Genomic DNA, 19,947 nt, shown 5'->3' on the forward strand with positions numbered 1-19,947 from the left:
GTTACAGTGTGTCACTGTGCTGTGAGCAGTTTGCCTGTAACAGAAAAGGCTTTTTAGGCATAATTCCTCTGACTGGGAAGAGACACGATCCAGTTACTGCCCCTGGGAAGTCTGATTGGTTTGTGTTTGCATTGATGTTCCAAGCAAAAGAGAATGCATTGTGTGAGCTCTGGAAATAGCAACAAGTGCTGACCAGAGGAGGGCTGCCCCTGTCCCTCTCTTGCTGTGCTACCCCCAGACACTCCGCAGGAAAACTTGAACAGAGCAGCCACAATCCTGTGTGTTAGCTGGCTAAGCAAATTATGTTTTCCATTGTCATTCTATTTCACCCAGCAGTTTTGACACAGCCGTAGCAAGCTGTGATGTTAAATAGCTGATTATCCACATGGTGAATGTGACTCCCTTGGACATGTTTAGCATCACAATCCAGCTGTCTGTGTCGCTCTTGTTATATTGGCACATAGAATTCCCATTGTAATTTCTTGGTTCATGCTGGAAACAAATTGGCAAGTCAGGCTTTTAGTGCTGATGATTTTCATTCTTAATGTGCAGCAAAAGACTGGGGACTTTGTGAATGAAACCGTCATCATATGGGGGTAGCCCACTCTGAAGTTACAGATCGACAACACCACCATCAAAACACGCGATCGGTAAGTGGGTTGACTTGCAAATGTCTCTTTATTTGTATTTTTGTCAATTGGGTTTATCTAAATGCATCAAACCATTGTGCAATGTTCTTTGAATTGTTTTGTTATGCTGTATATTGAAATCCAAATTGATCTATCTTTTGCAATTTATTTAGTTGTGGTCCTATCCTTTTAGTGGAATATAGATGTGCTTTAAAATATTTTTTCAGTTGCATTCAGGATTGAGTGCTTTATTGTTAATGTAGCTGTTTGGAAGATGCATTGAAATGAATTTCTTGCATTCAGACATCTGCCAGAGTATTTGCATATGTTTGTTATGAAGAATAAAGTTCAGGATTTCAGCATGGGGGGGTTCTAGCCCTGCCGGTAACAATTTTAATAATTTGGTGTAAATAGGATAAAAAAATAATTGTTATACACACTAAAAAAAATAATTTGTCCACATATTACTCTGTCCGTGTTTTTGACCTGATACAAAGTATTTTCCAACTACAGTTAACATTTATTTTTATAAAAAAAAAAAAAAAAATGGTCTTGATATTAAGCTAGCTATGAGCATGAAAGAATGATTGAGTTAAGGTTGAGTTTTGCCTGTGCAATCTGACTGTCTCTCATCGTTTTGTCCAGCCTCATCAATAAACAGGAATGCTTGAGTCATACAAATGTTCCTGATTATGATGTACAGGACAAGAGGAGTAGAAGTATACATAACACAGATGATCAATGGCAATATTTCCAGGGACTGTCCCTGATTTGAAACAAAGTCCCTCTGTCCCTCTTTCCTGCTCCTTTGTCCCTCATTTCGGTCTGATCTATATAATTGTATATAAAATGCAGTGTTTCCCAGTGCTAAACCTTTTAGCCAATTTCTAAATTTCAAAAGCCAGTATAAAAGAATGGTAGTGAGAAAAAAAAAATACTTGTGGGTTTAACTAAGCATTTTTTTTGTATAATCCTCCTTGTGGGCGTGGCAGGGGGTGTAACCTATGCTTACATATGTTTGCTAATAAGTTTCCCTCGTTCCCATCTCAAAAAGTTGGGAGGTATGAGGCATATAGTATGTTTAAAGTGTGTTTTGCCCATGGTGAGTGAACAGGGAGATGAGGAATCAAAGGTAAAGTGATTATAAGAAGCTGTGAAGGGCAGCCGAGAAGGGCATTAACAAATACCCAGTACTTCTAGGTATAGGGAAATGTGATTCAAAAGACTTTACATGAGAGTACTGGGGCTTGATTATTACCTGCATAGACAATCAGAGCTGTTACAAGAGGGCATGGAGAGAGTTTTTACCTCTGTTTGATCTCCAAATGCTGAATTGGAGCTCAACTTACACAATGGGGGAGATTTACTAAAACGGGTGCTCACAGAATCTGGTGCAGCTGTGCATAGTAAAGAATAATCTTCTAGGTTTTATTGTCAAAGCTTAAAGTGATAAAATTATTTTTTTTCCCCTTTAAAATAACATACATGTTATACTTACCCCGATCCTCCTCTTCTGAGGTGCCCTGACGGTGCTCCTGGCCCCTCCTCTTCATCGGGTGCCCCCACTGAGAGCTGCTTTCCATGGAGGCACCCATGCAGGCTCGCTCATGAGTCCCGCTGCTGCATCTATTGACACAGACAGCAGGACTCTGCCCCACCCCCCGCTCTCGCGTCAATGGATTTGATTGATAACAGTGGGAGCCAATGGCTCCTGCTGCTATAAATCTATCCAATGAGGACAGAGACAGCAGCTGGAGCCACTGGGCTTGTGCTTGTCGCTGGAAGGAACGGGTTCAGGTAAGAAAAAAGGGGGGCTCTGGGGGGCAGCTGCAGCACAGAAGATTTTTCACCTTAATGTATAGAATTCATTAAGGTGAAAAACCTTGAGACTTTACAACTCCTTTAATGGAACAACCTGAAGTTAGGAGCTGGTTACTATGAACAGCTACACCAGATTCTCAGTGATCCAGTTTTAGTAAATCTTCCCCTGTGCTTTTTATCTTCAGTCCCTAAAGGTCTATCGGAGGGATGGGGAGAAAACAGAAGTTAAATATGTACACCTGGGAGAGGAGGGAGTCTAAGGTTTACTTTAAAAGGAACCCTTCCTGTCCCAAAGGTTAATAGACTAAGCATGGAGCTGTATAGCATGAACAATACAATACCAGATCTTTTCTTTAGTTAAAGAGGAACCCTCTTCAAAACCCTACCAGAACCCTCTGAAAAATCATTACTTCTGGAATATGAGGATTATAGTCACATCACCTGCTTCTCCTCCTGTGCCTAAGAAACCAGTTGTAAGACCCAAGCAGTGTAACGTGGAGAGTGGGGTTATTCATCAGCCTATACAAAAACCAACTTTCAGAAAGTCGGTATTTGCAATTGATCTTCAAAAGGCTCCAGCCGTGCTTTGAAAAGGACTTCTCTATAGTTAAATATGGTTATCATAAATGTGGTACTTTATGATTTCAGCACAAGTACTTTAGCTCATTAAGCAAACATCAGTTTGCAACTTGCAACCCATTTGCAAGTATATATCAGGGTAGATTTTCTAAGAATCTGGTGCAACTGTGCATGGTAGTCAATCAGCTTCTAACTTCAGCTTGTTCATTTAGGCTTTGATAATAAAACCTGGCTGTTTGACTTCTATGGAGATCTGCCTCTGATTTTGCGCTCTCCAGTTTTTGTAAATCAACCCCATTATCTATTAAAGCGGAGTTCCATCCACTTATTAAACTTAATATTAAATAATATAAAAATGGCTATATTTTCTTCATTGATCGTTAATTTATTATTTTTTTTCAGTCAGTTTACCCTGATTATAAGCTGTTCTATTTAACTTCCGCCTTCCCCACCCGTGGCTAATCTTGTCATTTCCTGCGGCGCACTGTCTCCTGGGAGCTTTGTGTCATAATTCAGGAGTCAGTGGAAATCTTCGTTGCCATCACAACAGGGCGGGCACTTCCGACGACACTGCCCGTTGTGATGGCAAGATGAGAAGTTTACGGCACTGCGAGGCTTTCATACTGCGCGAGAACAGGCGGTGCATGCTGGTCATTCAGCTGCACCGTATCCTGGAAGATTCTGCTTGTCGGCTTCACATGCCCACAAGCAATATGGGAGCTTCCAAGACAGCAGAATATAAGGTATTTCTTTATCTAAAATATTCAATCTAGCAGCGAAATTAACAAAAATCGTGAGTGGCATTAGTGTATGTAATGATCCTAAGATATGCATTATAAAAAAAAAATGTTGTTGGAACTTCGCTTTAAAGTGTCCTGCTGATATCCAGATTATTGCATGTACATACATGCAAATAACATTGTGAATGAAAGTAAAGATTTGTATATGATGACATGTTGATGTGTGTCAAGGCAATAAGTGGATGTGAAATATGGCACTTCACAGATGTAATGTCATTTTTAGACAAGTTATATTTAAAATATTCAGTCTTTAATTACAATGCTCAACCTTGGAATTAAATGGAAGCTCTTGGGGCAGGAGTAAGGTCAACATTACTTAGAAAATCAAGCCATAAATGTGAAACATTCCTTTTGAATCTGAATACCCATGATCTTGGCTGTGTTGTTTTTTCTTTTGTACTACAATTACCATTACAGCAATCAATCTATATTCAACCTTGCTTTCTCTAGGTATTTCCCTTCCATACAGTTCATCTTTTCTGTCTGCACTTCCCTTAGTTTTCCCTCTATTGACTGTATTTTTTTTGTGGCTCTAAGCCTGTGTCTCCACCTTTTTCTGCTTACTTCCTCCTGTGGGCAATTTTGTACTCTGCCTGCCCTATCTATATTTGTCTTTTATTTCCATAGAGACTCCACTGGGGCATTCATGTTTTTTGGTTAGCCCTACTCAGGGCTTTTTTTCAGCGGGAACGCGGGGGAACGCGGTTCCGGCACCTTCAGCACTGAATGTATGTAATGGCAAGGGGTGCTGGATTGTGTTACAGTGCCTGTTGATGCTAGCTGCTGGGGGATCTATTGTTACTGGATGTACTATTTTTTTGCAGGGGTTTATTGTTGCTGGGGAGGACTAATGTTGCTGCTGGGGGACCTATTGTCTCTGGAAGCAATCTATTTTTGCAGGGGGAGGTCTGTTGTTGCTGACGGGTGATCTATTGTTGCTGGGGGGTCAGTTGTTGGGCGGATTTACGGTTGAGGGAGCTGGCTGCTGGAGGGTCTATTGATGCTGTCTGTGGGGGGGGGGTCTTTTGTTGCTGCTGGGGGTCTATGGTTGCTGGGGGGGGTATTTTTTGCAGGTGGTCCATTGTTGCTGGGGGGGGGGGGGGGGTGAAGGGGTCTATTGGTGGCTGCAGGGGATCTTTTTTACTGCTTTTCTTGTTATCATTAACAAATTCCATCCAAATTACTTAGTACCACAAATGTTAATTATTTCTGTATTTTCTAAAATGGGCAGTATTGGGAAGTGGGTAGGGGGTGGAACCAAGTAACGGTGCTCGGAGGTGGGTAGGAGAAGAGACAAGGGCTAACTCTGAAAGGCGGAGTTCCTGCACCTATTCTCTGAGAAAAAAAGCCCTGGCCCTATTCTGCAATCTCCCCATTCGCAAAGGTAATTTACAACTCTTGTTGGGTGAGACTTCTGGTCCAGCTTTAGCTGTAAGTCTGACTTATGACCCTGTGAGCATTTCTCATATTGGCATTTCCTCTGTTGACTTCATAGTTTGGCTTCACCTTCTGACCCGAGTCTGCTTTCTGATGTATTTGGTTGCTCTGTCAAAAAGTCTTAGCTCATACCTGCGTTGTCTTCTCCAGCTAAAGTGCTCTGCTCCTAAGTCCAGTGTTTCCTTTTTTTTTCCACCTCCGTTGCTCCTAAGTCTGCTTGTAGCAATCCTAATTATTAGCGATTGTTTTATCTTACCTATTCCTATCTGCTTATCTGCATAGGCTCTTCTCTTTAACTCTAGTATTTATTAGCACAGTAATTGTCTTTTTTGTTTAGATGCTTCTTTTACCTCTGGCCTGCATGTGCCTTGCCAGTGCTCCATATTTACTTTTTTTTAGCTCAAATTCATCTTCAGAGGCTGGAAATCACCCTCAAATTCAAATCCAGAGTTTCTGGGAATACCAGGAACTTCTAGGTCTTCTGTCTCAATGAGAGCTTTCTATTGTCCATAATTAGGCTGTTTAGATTATCTTGTTTCTTTCCAATATGTCTGTGCTTTTGGAAGAAAAAAAAGGATAAAACTGCGCTATTTTGGAAAAGATCAAGAACTAGAGCAGCTACATATAAATGTGACTAAAATTTGTAAACTCAGGATGAATATGAATGTAGCGCTAATAAAAGCTGTGTGAGGCAGCTAGATAATCTGAAAATTGTTAAGAAGTGGTGGTAATGAAAAACATGTGGATTGAACATGTGAAAAAAATTGTGAATCTAAAACAATGACAAACCACTAATAAAATGAAAAAGTGAATCCCAAACAAAAAAACAATGATGATAACAATAAATGGTCCGTCTAGTGTCCCAAAAGATGGAGGTTTATGGAGAAACCAGGGAGTCAGTCAGATGGTAAACATCTTCCAGTGGGCATCCCCCTGTAGAAGTTAGTTTAGGACGAAACGTGTAGGGCCTTGCTTCTTTGCTCCCCACATTGCTTTACTTTTATTTTTATTATTGTGATCACATTTTAAAGTTGCTGTATGCTGCTTTTATGCAACTAAAACCAGAGTTGTTTTTGATCTGCACTATCTGGAGCCCCCCCCCTTTCTTTCCACATATTTTCCACCATGAACTCGTTTACTCTATCGATCCAGCCATCATTGGCCCAAGGATTGTTCCATCTATGACCAGTTCATCGGATAGATGCCGCCCTCTGTGGACACCCAAATCTGCTCCAGTTTTCCTGTCGATCATCCTTGGATATCTCGTGCTGCTTCCATCCATGCTTGTTTGATCTGGTGTCGCAGACATCCAGATCCACACGCTCCGGTAAGAGTACCCATTCCATTCTTTTTTGTGATATCTGCTGTCAACAACATATTTAATGTTTCCGATTGGCCACTGGAAGATGTTTACCATCTGACGGACTCCCTGGTTTCTCCATAAACCTCCATCTTTTGGGACACTAGTTGTCAAGACATTTTCCTTTTTTATTGTTCACACTTAGTTGTCCATCATTAGACGGACCATTTATTGTTATCATCATTGTTTTTTGTTTGGGATTCACTTTTTCATTTTTATTAGTGGTTTGTCATTGTTTTAGATTCACAGTTTTTTTCAATCCACATGTTTTTCATTACCACCACTTCTTAACAATTTCCAGATTATCTAGCTGCCTCACACAGCTTTTATTAGCGCTACATTCATATTCACCCTATGTCTGTGCTTTTCCCAGTATAAAACTGATCTCCCAATTCTCAATTCTTGACATTTATATTGACATTTGTTCTTTGTTATTGGCCATGATTCTGTCAAAGGTGTTGTTAGCTCCAGTGCTGGTAATGTCCAGTTCCTCCAACCTTATACATAATTGGCCTTAAAGTCCTGATGTCCACTTCCCTGATTCCATCAGTGGACATTACTGTTGTTTCTCTTTGCATATGCCAACAAACCCCTTTGGAAGCAATGGGCATGTGGAATAATTGAAAAACGATTAGCACTTGTGTAGCCCCTTTATATTCTGCTTAGTATGTCATAGCTTTGCCAGGGCTACCAGCTTATTGTTTTAAGTACCGTTATGCCGCGTACACACGGAAATTTGTCCAGCAAAAGACATATGAGAGCTTTTGGTCGGAAAATGCGACCGTGTGTATGCTCCATCGGACTTCTGCTGGCAGAATTCCCACCAGCAAAAGATTGAGAGCAGGTTCTCAATTTTTCGGTTGGAAAAAATTCCTATCCGAAAATGCGATCATCTGTACAAATTCCGATACGCAAAATTCCATCCAAGTTTTTTCCGCTCGTGTGTATGCGGCATAAGGTTAGGTATACAAATTCCATGGTTTATGAGGTTTCATTAGCACCTTACCTTCATTTAATCAACTGCAGATGTTGTGTACTTTAAGTACATTAATTAAAGAGCTTAAGTCTAAGCTACAGGAAAAAGGTCTAATTTCATGATCCAGTAGCAAAAGTTTCAGGTTTGCTCTTTGTAAGCTGACTTGTCAATCAGCATGATGTTTATTCACAGTGACCTGAATTGCATATTACTCTACTATTACAAGGAGTGGTGGTAAAAGTTACATATGATTATGTTTCATGATTTCACCGGTTTCTCATTTTAAAACTATATCATATCTTTCAATCACATAAAAGCTCTTCATTAATAATTACAAGATTTAATGGAGTTGTTGGGTAACATTTTGTGTAAGCAAACTAATAGTTTAATAGGATCTCGGCATTATTTTTTTTTTTTTTTTGCTGGGAGTTCCAAAAGTACCTGTTGTGGTGTAAGTACAATCATCTGCCAAATGTGTTGGTTTAAAGTAATAGTATGCGGTCCATTATTATTTTAAAAAGGTGAAGGGAATATTGTGGATTGCCCTCTGTTTCCACCATATATTCTGATAATCTGACCTATCAAAGTATAGTTGTTTTCATGAACAAAGTATCTCAGTGCTGCAGATCTATGTGATCAAATTAATTGATCATTTTCCATCCTGGCCAATCAACTCAAACTGGCCGATCAACTCAGGTTGATTGAATCTGAGCTAAACTTAGTCCTAATTGATTGAAAAAGGAAGTTACGGTTATTCTATTGCCTTGATCGAAAACGCACATCGATGCGATAATAAAGTCGAAGTTGCAAGTCCACTATAACACAGATCAGTCCCTGCTGATGCCTCTCACCTGGATTTGCTGCATATAGGAGACTAAAGAAATGTTTTTCTTCTGCTTGCAGAAGACTAAGGGCACCCTTTCAGTCTTAATGAAATCATTTAACCACTTCAGCCCTGGAAGAATTTACCCCCTTCTTGACCAGGCCATTTTTTGCGATACGGCACTGCGTCGCTTTAACTGACAATTGCGTGTTCCTGCTGACAAAATTTATGTCCTTTTTTTTTTCCAAAAATAGAGCTTTCTTTTGGTGGTATTTGATCACCTCTGCGGTTTTTCATTTTTGCACTATAAACAAAAGAAGAGCGATCATTTTGAAAAAAAAAAAATATATTTTTTTACTTTTTGCTATAACAAATATCCAATTTTTAAAAAAACGAAAACAAATTTCTTTATCAGTTTAGGCTGATATGTATTCTTGTACATATTTTTGGTAAAAAAAGTTGCAATAAACGTATATTGATTGATTTGCGCTATAGTTATAGCGTCTACAAAATAGGGGATAGATTTATGGCATTTTAATTGTTGTTGTTTTTTTTTTACTAGTAATGGTGGCGATCAGCGATTTTTATCAGGACTGCGACATTGCAACGGACAGATCGGACACTTTGGACACTTTTTTGTGACCACTGACATTTATACAGCGATCAGAGCTAAAAACAGCCACTGATTACTGTAGAAATGTCACTGGCAGGGAAGGGGTTAACACTAGGGGGTGATCAAGGGGTTAAATGTGTTTCCTCTGTGTGTGTTCTAACTGTGGGGGAATGGGTCTGACTGGGGGAGGAGACCGATCGTTGTTCCTAAGCGTTAGGAACAACTGATCTGTCTTCTCACCCTTGACAGAACAGGGATTTGTGTGTTTACACACACAAATCCCCATTCTGGCTCTGTCAGGAGCAATCGTGGGTGCCTGGTGGACATTGTGGCCACCGGGCACGCGCATCGGCTCCTAAGTGACGTGACAGACGTGCGCCCCCTATACACCTTAAAGCATACAGCTATGGCCATTCGTGCAGAAGAGCCATTCAGCCGCTGTCAAACGGCGGGCGGTGGGCAAGCCATTAAAGCAGTATTAAACCCAAAACGTATTATATTTTGGCTTACCAATCATAAGATGTGGTGGCTGCATTGATTTTCTTTTCTTTGGCTTTTTTTCCCCTGTCTTTTCACCTGATGATCTGGCCAGTAACACATCTCTTATATTAGTAAGATACTAAACAAATTAAAGTCAAATTCCAGCTCACAATGTATAATCAGTTACAGCAAACTGTTTTTTTTTTCTTTTTAAATAAAGGTTTTGCATGAATAAAAAAAAACTGATCATTTTAATCAACCCAGCCAGTGTTAAGTGGTTTGTCTCATCCATGTGAACTGATACATTCTGCTGGAGAACTTGAGCTTTTGAAAAACACAAGACTTGCTGGAACACAAGATGAAAAAAGAAGAAAGAAAGCCTAAAAAAGAAATCCAATGCATCACATTGGTATTGGTTAGCTGCAAAATAATAAATGTTTGCTTTTGGGCTTAATATTGCTTTAACCTCCCTGGCGGTTTTCCCGAGTGTGGCTCTGGGTTAAATTTCAGCACCTTTAGCGGTAACCCGGAGCCACACTCGGGATTGCATTGCCGTATCCTGGTGCAGTATAATTACCTTGTCCCCAGGATCCTGCAATGTCCCCCCCCCGCGGTGTCTGCGGGCTGTGTCCTCCGCCCGAAGCCTCTCTGTGCCGGGCTCCATTCCCTGTGAGCCTTGCGACGCACGGGGCGGAGCCTGGCGGCAAATTCAAAAAAGTGAAAAATCATAATACATACAGTACGCTGTAATCTTACAGATTACATTACTGTATGAAATTATTTCACATCCCTGATTAATAGAGATTAGAGATAGAGATTAATTTTATTATTATTATATTATTTTTTATAATTATTTATATTTATATAAATGCGATCGGAGCTTGTTGTCGGGAATTCCGACCGTCTGTGGGCTCCATCGGATTTTTTCCATTGGAATTTCCGACACACAACGTTTGAGAGCAGGCTATAAAATTTTCCGACAACAAAATCCGTTTGCGTAAATTCCAACCGTGTGTGGACAAGTCTGACGCACAAAGTGCCACACATGCTCAGAATAAATTAAGAGACCAAAGCTATTGGCTACTGCCCGGTTTATAGTTCCGACGTACGTGTTTTACGTCACCGTGTTCAAAATGAACGGATTTTCCAACAACTTTGTGCGACCGTGTGTATGCAAAACAAGTTTGAGCCAACATCCGTCGGAAAAAATCCATGGATTTTGTTGTCGGTATGTCCGATCGTGTGTATGGGGCATAATGCCCCGTACACACAGTCGGATTTTCCGACGGAAAATGTGTGATAGGACCTTGTTGTCGGAAATTCCGACTGTGTGTAGGCTCCATCACACATTTTCCATCGGATTTTCTGACACACAAAGTTTGAGAGCAGGCTATAAAATTTTCCGACAGCAAAATCCGTTATTGGAATTTCCGATCGTGTGTACACAAATCAGACGCACAAAGTGCCACGCATGCTCAGAATAAATAAAGAGATGAAAGCTATCGGCTACTGCCCCGTTTATAGTCCCAACATATGTGTTTTACGTCACCGCGTTCAGAACGATCGGATTTTCTGACAACTTTGTGTGACTGTGTGTATGCAAGACAAGTTTGAGCCAACATACGGCGGAAAAAACCCTAGGATTTTGTTGTCGGAATGTCCGATCAATGTCCGACCGTGTGTACGGGGCATTAGACTCTTGGTGGACAGATTTAAGTGTGTTATTGCTAAGAATTACAAGCCTACAATATAAAACGCCAAATTTCTATGCAAAATAATTGTACCACTTTGAGACGCAAAAATCTGACATAATCATACCGCCCGGGAGGATACCTGAAAGGTAAAGCCTACTTTTTAATAATAGAGGTGGAGCTTACCTGATGCAAGCTGTGGCATGTCAGAAATGAATCCATGTTTAAGAGTTAGGACTCATTTGCATGTGCAGCTCTACTGAGGAGGCAATATGTCACCACCCACTGCCTGCTCTTCCCACAAAATGCCGAACCACTGCGCCATCACTTGCGGTTGCTGTGCAGGCCTATTCACTTTGCTGGGCCACATTCGGAGGCAGTGGCAACATGCCAAAGCAAAGCATACAACCCTAAGTATGTAAATGTATTTGTTTGGGAGGGCAGGGCTTATACTGCCCCCGACCACCTATGTGAGTGAGCCCTTCCTTACTGAAAATCCTCCTTACCCCTTTATGCAGAAGGCTAAAGGTCTCTGGCTCCAGAAAGTATTTTTTAGGTGTGTCACACTAAAGGCTGTAGTTTATTATTTTCTGAATGATTTTCCAAGGATTTGCTAGATGAAATATTGTGGTGGTGAAATATGAGGATTGGCAAGGTGAAATATTGTGGTAGTGAATTATGAGGATTGGCAAGGTGAAATATTGTGGTGGTGAAATATGAGGATTGGCAAGGTGAAATATTGTGGTGGTGTAATATGAGGATTGGCAAGGTGAAATATTGTGGTGGTGAAATATGAAGATTGGCAAGGTGAAATATTGTGGTGGTGAAGTATGGGGATTGGCAAGGTGAAATATTGTGGTGGTGAAATATGAGGATTGGCATGGTGAAATCTTGTGGTGGTGAAGTATGGGGATTGACAAGGTGAAATCTTGTGGTGGTGAAATATGAGGATTGGCAAGGTGAAATATTGTGGTGGTGAAATATGAGGATTGGCATGGTGAAATCTTGTGGTGGTGAAGTATGAGGATTGGCATGGTGAAATCTTGTGGTGGTGAAGTATGGGGATTGACAAGGTGAAATCTTGTGGTGGTGAAATATGAGGATTGGCAAGGTGAAATCTTGTGGTGGTGAAATATGAGGATTGGCAAGGTGAAATCTTGTGGTGGTAAAGTATGGGGATTGACAAGGTGAAATCTTGTGGTGGTGAAATATGAGGATTGGCAAGGTGAAATATTGTGGTGGTGAATTATGAGGATTGGTACATACTTTTTGCAGAGCTACTGAGCAGGAAGCAGAGCCTGCATAGGTTAGCAAATATGGCTGTTCAATGTTTATCTACGAGAACAAACTATGCAAAGAAACAAGGTTTTAAAACATAACATACATTGACAATACCTTATTTACATTACCTTTTCCTATTTCATATGCATACGCAACTTGGAAAACCCAACTTGATAAGATTTTATTGCAAATCAGGGTATGTGTTCTAATAAAACTGAAATCTTACAACTAGGGAGAAGGTGTGTTGTTGATAGTTATTCTCCTTGTTGAGTTTCTCATTCACACCTGTAAGTTATTTTTACTTTAGGATAAAAAAAAATAATGAATGTTATAGCTAATCCAGGTTTATTATTCCAGGATTTCCTATCGCAGACATGAAAGGATATAGAATGAGAACTGTTTTGCTGCTTATAATGAGTTTGTTTAAATAGCATCTGACAAGAGAGCTTTTTTCCCTTTTTTTTAATGAAACAAGCTCCTTTCAGCTTCAGAATTTCAGAGATGCTGCACATCACAGGGCAACAACCACAGACTTCATCTAAGGAGATGTTGCAGCAGTACAGATGTAAGAGACACAGAATTCTGTTAAGAATCAGACGGAATACAAATGACCAGAGAACTCTGAAAACAGCAAAGGGACCTTAATTGGTATTATACAGATTTAAAGGGAACTATATTTAGAATTGTGTGTCTAAGAAGCCCAGCTGCATAAAAGTCCTTAAGGACCCTCCCTTATTCATCTTTACAGCTCTTTAAAGCATGTGCAGAATAAGGAAACCCAAAATGCATTAGTCTCTTACATAGCATGAATTGGTACCCTGTTCCTTTACTATTGTTAGGTGTTAAATATGGAGGCTGCCATTGTCGACTTCTCATTGTGCAGTTGAACTCAGTGGCTCAGAATTGCAGCTATGGTAGGGATGAGCGCAGTGATTTTGAAGGAACTAATTTTGCTGTAACAATAGCCACTTTGCAGAATTTGGCTCAGTAAGCGACATCAAAGGCAAAATCTGCTTGAGAAAAATTGCTCTACCATTTCTTCTTTATTTGGAGGGTGTGTTTTTTGGTGAATTTAGCGTAGTTTTGTTTATTATATGGTTTATTGTGCAATAAGCAATATTACAAATAATACACAGAAACAAGGTTTTTGGAACTTTAGCCCATTTTAATAAGATTATTTTGATCAAACGAATATCTTTTCCACATGGAAATATATGGAATATATCTTTTACAATATGAAAATATATTAAGGCCTCATTCACATGGAAGTACCTAGGCATACACCTGTGCGAAGGGCTGTTTATGCCCGCAAGGAACGTGTAAATGCATCAGCGTGCAGGGACGTCTTTTACATAGCTATTGGAACCAGCGGCTGCATGGACACAGATGATGGTGCCAGTTTGACAGCTGTGCAAGTGAGTGTCCCCAAATGCAGACAGTGTGCGTCCAGATGCACAGAACACCTGTGCATCCTGTGCAGGGAAGTATAGCCCTTTGCATGGGTATGCGCATAGGTACACCCATGTAAATTAGGCCTAAGAGACTGTACTGTATTGATCTGAAAGTCCTTATTGTCACTGCTTACTTTAGCATAAAAAATTGGAGTCCTTCTTCAGACCACTCCATGTTTTCTTCTACATAAGCAACATAGGCAACAAAGAAGACCTTATTCTGTGTTGCTTACATTTCCTTGGCAGGCTGCACCCAACTGTTTCAAGCTACAGAAAATACCTGTAATGACCATGTAATAGCTCATGATCCCAAAAAACTGAGGGTGTGAGGGGGATAAGAATCCTATATTCAAAAAGGAGGGGGGTCTGTAGACATCTATAATGCAGAGCCTTGAAGTAAGAAAACAATGAAAAACATATATTTTTCTCTTTTGTTCATTGGAGGACACAGCTTCTGCATTAGATCATTCGCTATTGGCATTAGTGCCACCTGCAGGAGTAGAAAACTAGGTATACCTAAAAAACAAAAGGCAGTTCAGGGGGTGACTGCCGCTGGTGATTAACCCCCATACCCCCAGCAGAGAAAGACAAATGGGTGCTGTGTCCTCCATTTTATGGTGATACTAAAAAGCTATTTTTTTTTTTTTTGTAAATTGCTTGTTAATGACGGACTTTTCCCTATAGTATGGGTTATAGCATATTTATTTTTGTGGTGTTTACAGGTTTGTACATTACAATGGGTTAATATTTTCTGCATTGATACTTGTTTTCTTTTGTCACTGCGCTATTAGTAAAAGTGAAGGTCACAGAAATGTCAGTAGGTATGTGTTTTCTTGTAAGGCCGATTTATGTCTTCTTTACTGTGGAAAGACAGAGGTGCACAAGTGAAATATTATTCTATGGTGAGAATAAGACAGGTAAAATGGGCTGAAACTGGCGAAAACTCAAACAATGATAATCTGACTTTGTTTTCATTTTACAGGCTCCAGCAGAGGTAGTTATTCCTCGTGCTTACAGACAGAAGACATCCTGTTGAGCCTGTTGCTTAGTCGTATTCAAAGACGATACAAGTGGGCTGAACACAGATGAACAGTGGGGGATGTAATATTATACACAATGCATGTGTAACCTTCCAGGATGCATCTAACAGATCATTCTCACAGATGTTCAGAATTTATTTTCCATAGAGGACTCCTATTGCTACTTATCCACTTTCATGCTGTTGCGCCTTGCCCCAAGAGCTGCCAGTGCACAGACAACAGTGGAGGAATAGTGGTCCAGTGCAGTTCAAGAAACCTGGAAGAGATACCCATAGACCTTCCAATGGAGACTGTCTCTTTAAAGCTAGATGCTAACAGAATTCAGCAGGTACCAAACAATGCTTTTAAAGATCTCGCCTCGCTACAGGAGTTAGATCTTTCAAAAAACTCTATTGAGAAAATTGAGCTGTCAGCTTTCAAAGGAGTAGCTGATGGATTAAGGTTGTTGGATCTGTCCGGGAATCAGATTCACAATATCCCCAAAGAAGCCTTGGCCAATCTGAAAGGCAAAATCCGCCTCTCCAACAACCCATTGCACTGTGACTGTAGCCTTCAGGAGATGTTGAGGGAACTGAATTTGGACCCTGACACAGTTAATGACATTTCCTGCCAAACTTCAGTACAGGAGGAGTATGTGGGCAAACCTCTGATACAGGTTCTAGACTCTGGAGTTAATTTTTGTAATATCCATCACAGAACAACCGATGTAGCCATGTTCATTACTATGTTTGGCTGGTTCACCATGGTGATAACGTATGTGGTTTATTATGTGAGACACAACCAAGAAGATGCTAGGAGACATTTGGAGTACCTCAAGTCATTGCCCAGCACTCAGATAACCAAAGACTTTGACACTGTCAGCACTGTGCTGTAGACATGCTTTAAAGAAAAAATATTACACCTGATTTGTTGCTGGTTAATGTAGAGGTAAATTAAACCAAACTGGCCATATATTAAGCACTTCTTACAAGTAATACAGCAGATCTGAGCATCGCCTTTAAAACCTAGGTTACATCTGGATTGAGGAATGGGTGTTAATAGGCACAAGGAAGCAGCAAAAATTGGTAGAAGGTTTTGACAACATGCTGTAGTTTGCGCATATAATTTTTGGTATGTGGTTATTGGAAAGATAAGAGAAAGTTGAACAATCGGAAGTGGCTTCAAGGATGGTATGGTTTGGCTATAATTTTTCAAACTGGAGTTCTTGCATTTTTTTGCATAGAGAATGCATGAACATGTTACAATATACTGTATAAACAGCTAACTCAGAAAATAGTTTTTCTCCTAAAAAGCACTCAAAGGCTGATTATACATTAATAGACAAAGTGCAAGGATAATGAGCAAAGCTCACTAACCTAAAGGAACCAAGTAGAACACATTTTTAAAATGACTCTGTCTTTAAACAATATCCCAAACTGTTCTGCCTGCAAAAAAAGACTGTGAATACTTATTCTTACTGTCTGGGCCACCAGAATGCTACAATGTAATCCCCTCAAGATCTACTCCACTGAAGTCCTGAAGTCCTCTGGGAAACTTATACTCCCAGGAGTGTCGATCTCCTTGATCCCCCACAGTGGCCAGTGCTACCTCCACATCAGTACTGTGTACTGTTGTAAGATGAGGTCAATAGGAAAATAAAAATTCCCAGCTCAACTTTCCAGCCAGCCTGCAACTAATGAATTGTCCTGTCTAACAGTTCATGCCAAAACCCAGGGGTTTAGTTTGTACACATATGCAAATACATGCGTAAAAAGCTGCAGAGGCCACGACAAAGCACCCCAGTATTATCTGCAGTCCTGACTATATATTTTGAGAGCCTCCATAGTAGGAGCACATGTAAAATAATATATAAAATGAGGGCAGGTATGTCTGGAGGGAGCCCACTCCTCCTTAAAGACAAAGGGGAGCACTGGGCACCCAGCAAATAGCACAGTGACGGCAAAGGTGTCCAGTATGACCCCTCTCCAAATAACCAATCGTGCAAACAAACGGCAACAGCAACCTATAACTGGTAACTGGCCTTAACAGCAAGAAAGTCAATAGGAGAAGTCACTAAACACAGAGGACGGCCAAGGGTATTGGCACTCTGGGAGGTCTCAGTTTCACAGCGGACTTAAAGAGAGGATTTCTCTTGAATGCTGATTGAGTGATGTTCTGGCAGCACATGCAACCAAAAAGGCAAGTATTCACTTTTGTTGCAGTTAGAGCTATTTGGGACTTTTTTAATGACAGCATCACTTAGCAGGATTTAAAATAGCAAACTTAACCATGAGTGCATGTAACCAGTTCTCTTTGCAATGTCTTACTAAATAGGTCCAAATGTGAGTTGGGCTTTCTTTATTAAGAAAATGCAAATAGTTTGTCAAGACTGTTGTCACCATACTGTCTATGACCGTAAATAGACAGCATTGTTCAGATATTTCTTCTGTTTAATTATTATTAATATATTTTTAATTATGTTTTTAATTATGTGTGAGAGGTAGGACCATAATGATTATGCTTTGGAATTAAACACTAATCTGAAAGGTCATAATGTAAGAACATATTTATAAAGCAGTAAATGTGACATTTACCAAGCATCCACTGCAGGTGAATCAGTCACTGACATTTAAAACATTTGTACCAGGAAAGTACAACTGCAGTGAATGTGACATTCGCTTCTTTATAAATATAGCCCTAGAGTTTTAAATTATATATATTTTTCATATTTATGTATCTCTGTCTATACAGCAAATGATTTTTACAATATTTGAAATAAAATATGCAGTAACATACACTGAAGTTACAGGGCTGAAAACTCATACAGAAAACATTCCTTTTTATTAAAACTAAAGCCTCGTACACACTACTAGGTTATTTTACTAGGTTTTTTTTCATTCAACCCAGGGGGTTGAATGAAACAAAACTGACAGCTCAGGTTGGAGTTGCTGTACTATCTTATGTTAGTACAGCAATCTCACCTGCTGTTGTGTTCTGACAGAAGCTGTCCCCCCTGCCAGAAAACTCCAGTCATCGCTCTCAGCTATTGGCTAAGATCGCTGATCGGGAGCTGGTCAGCAGACCTTTTTTGGTAATGACCCTTCAACAGAAGCCAGCTGAATGGCCAACTTCTCTTGGACCTACTGTCGTACACACAGGCCGAATGTCAGCCGGTTTCTATTAAACTGGCCGATGCCCCCCGACATTCGGTCCGTGTGTACTAGGCTTAAGGTTGGTATTTCTTCTTGCATATCAGTTAATAATTGCTCTGGTTTAGTCATCCGTCCATGCAATAGAATGAATTCACAAGGGCCTAAAAGGTTTTTTTTTCATGTTTGTTATTTTATCTTATGATAATATTTGCAACCAAATGTTTTATTCACAAAATAGTTACCGCAATGGTGTGATATTGTCATTTTTGCATTTGAAATTAATGTTTACTATTGCATGCCTGCATTTCTCATGAAAAGGCATTCCATCTCAAAAGTTAATTTTCTCCCCAGAAGGTTCTTTTCCTGCTGTCCTTAATAGACAAAGGCACTCAGACCCTCAGAGGACAACTTAAAAAACAGCGGTATAGACATACTGCAGCTTTACTGCTGCTTCACACATTTATAAAACACAGCAATGTCTCCTCCAATCTGCTCCAATCATGGAGCTCTCTGTGCTGCAATAAGCAGAGAGAATTCTGTTAACTAATGCAGGCTCCACACCGCAGCCAACATTTTATGAATGGACCATAAAATGCACGAGGCAACACTATGGGGTTGAATTACTAAAACTGGAGAGTGCAAAATCTGGTGCAGCTTTCAGTTTTTTTTTGTGAAAGTTTAATTGAACAAGTTGAATTTAGAAGCTGATTGGCTACCATGCACAGGTGCATCAGATTTTGCACTCTCCGGTTTTAGTAAATCAACCCCTATATAAAATTAGCAAATTATGTATAGTATTTATAACACTGCTTCTGTTTAACTTTTTAATTGATGCTAACTCAGTATAAAAGGTATCCTACCTGGCCTCTAAGCTTAATCATACCAGTAAGTTAAAAGGGTTGATTTAGTAAAGGCAAAGAGACTATGCAATTTGCAAAGTGCAGTTGCACTCTGCAAGTACAGTTGCTCCAGAGATTAGTAAATAAGGTTCACTTTGCAAAGAATACCCAATCACATACAAGGAAAAAAAACACAACATTTTTGCTAGCACGTAAATGGATGATGGAAGTCAGGAGAACTTCTACTCATTTACTAAGCTAGACCAACTGCACTTGCAGATTGCAACTGCACTTTGCAAAGTGCACAGTCTATTTGCCTTTAGTAAATCAACCCCAAAGTGTTTTTAAAGGCTGAAGGCTTTTTACCTTCATGCAGTCTATGCAGCATTCCCCCCAGCCCCCCCCCCCCCCAATACCTGAGCTTGATCCTGCCTCAGCTCTTTGGGGACTCTCCCTCCTCATTGGCTAAGACAGTAGCAGGAGCCATTGGCTCCCGCTGCTGTCAATCTCAGCCAGTGAGCCAATGAGGAAAGAGAAGTAGCAGAGCAGGGCTGAGCTGCGGCTCTCAGAGTAAATGGACACACAGAGCCGTGGCCTGGGAGCAAGCCTGCTTGGGTGCCCCCATTGTAAGCTGCCTGCTCTTGGGGCACTTGACAGTAGTGAGGGGCCAGGAGCGCCGGCGAGGGACCCAAGAAGAGGAGGATCTGGACTGCTCTGTGCAAAACCACTGCACAGAGCAGGTAAGTATAACATGTTTGTTATTTAAAAAAAAAAAGACTTTAATATCACTTTAACTACTATGATATGGGGCCCAACATCCTAAAAAAATCTAATATCTTTTCCTAGGGAAAACTAAGGGACACTAAAGGTGCCTACAGTAATTAGATGTCAGCCCCCCTGTTAGCACAGTCTGGCCCCTGAACTGTCCTTCCACCAAATCATTATGATCATGAGTTTTACTCAGCCAATTGTCTGTGTTTGTGCCTATGGAGGGGT

General features: G+C 40.3%; 1 protein-coding gene across 1 annotated transcript; it reads left to right on the forward strand.

Moving 5' to 3' along the window:
• The first annotated feature begins 67 nt into the window (after positions 1-67).
• Positions 68-19,376, forward strand: LOC141146830 (leucine-rich repeat-containing protein 3-like). Its single transcript, XM_073633467.1, has 2 exons — positions 68-650; positions 14,924-19,376. Exon 2 carries the CDS (start codon positions 15,079-15,081, stop codon positions 15,853-15,855), a length of 777 nt encoding a protein of 258 aa, XP_073489568.1. The 5' UTR covers positions 68-650; positions 14,924-15,078; the 3' UTR covers positions 15,856-19,376.
• The last annotated feature ends 571 nt before the right edge of the window (positions 19,377-19,947 follow it).

This window comes from Aquarana catesbeiana, linkage group LG06 (genome assembly GCF_042186555.1).
Source record: "Aquarana catesbeiana isolate 2022-GZ linkage group LG06, ASM4218655v1, whole genome shotgun sequence".
Taxonomy (NCBI): domain Eukaryota; kingdom Metazoa; phylum Chordata; class Amphibia; order Anura; family Ranidae; genus Aquarana; species Aquarana catesbeiana.

What these genes read in the sequence shown, in the direction of transcription:
- LOC141146830 (XM_073633467.1), top strand. Translation starts at nt 15,079, where the DNA reads ATGCATCTAACAGATCATTCTCACAGATGTTCAGAATTTATTTTCCAT.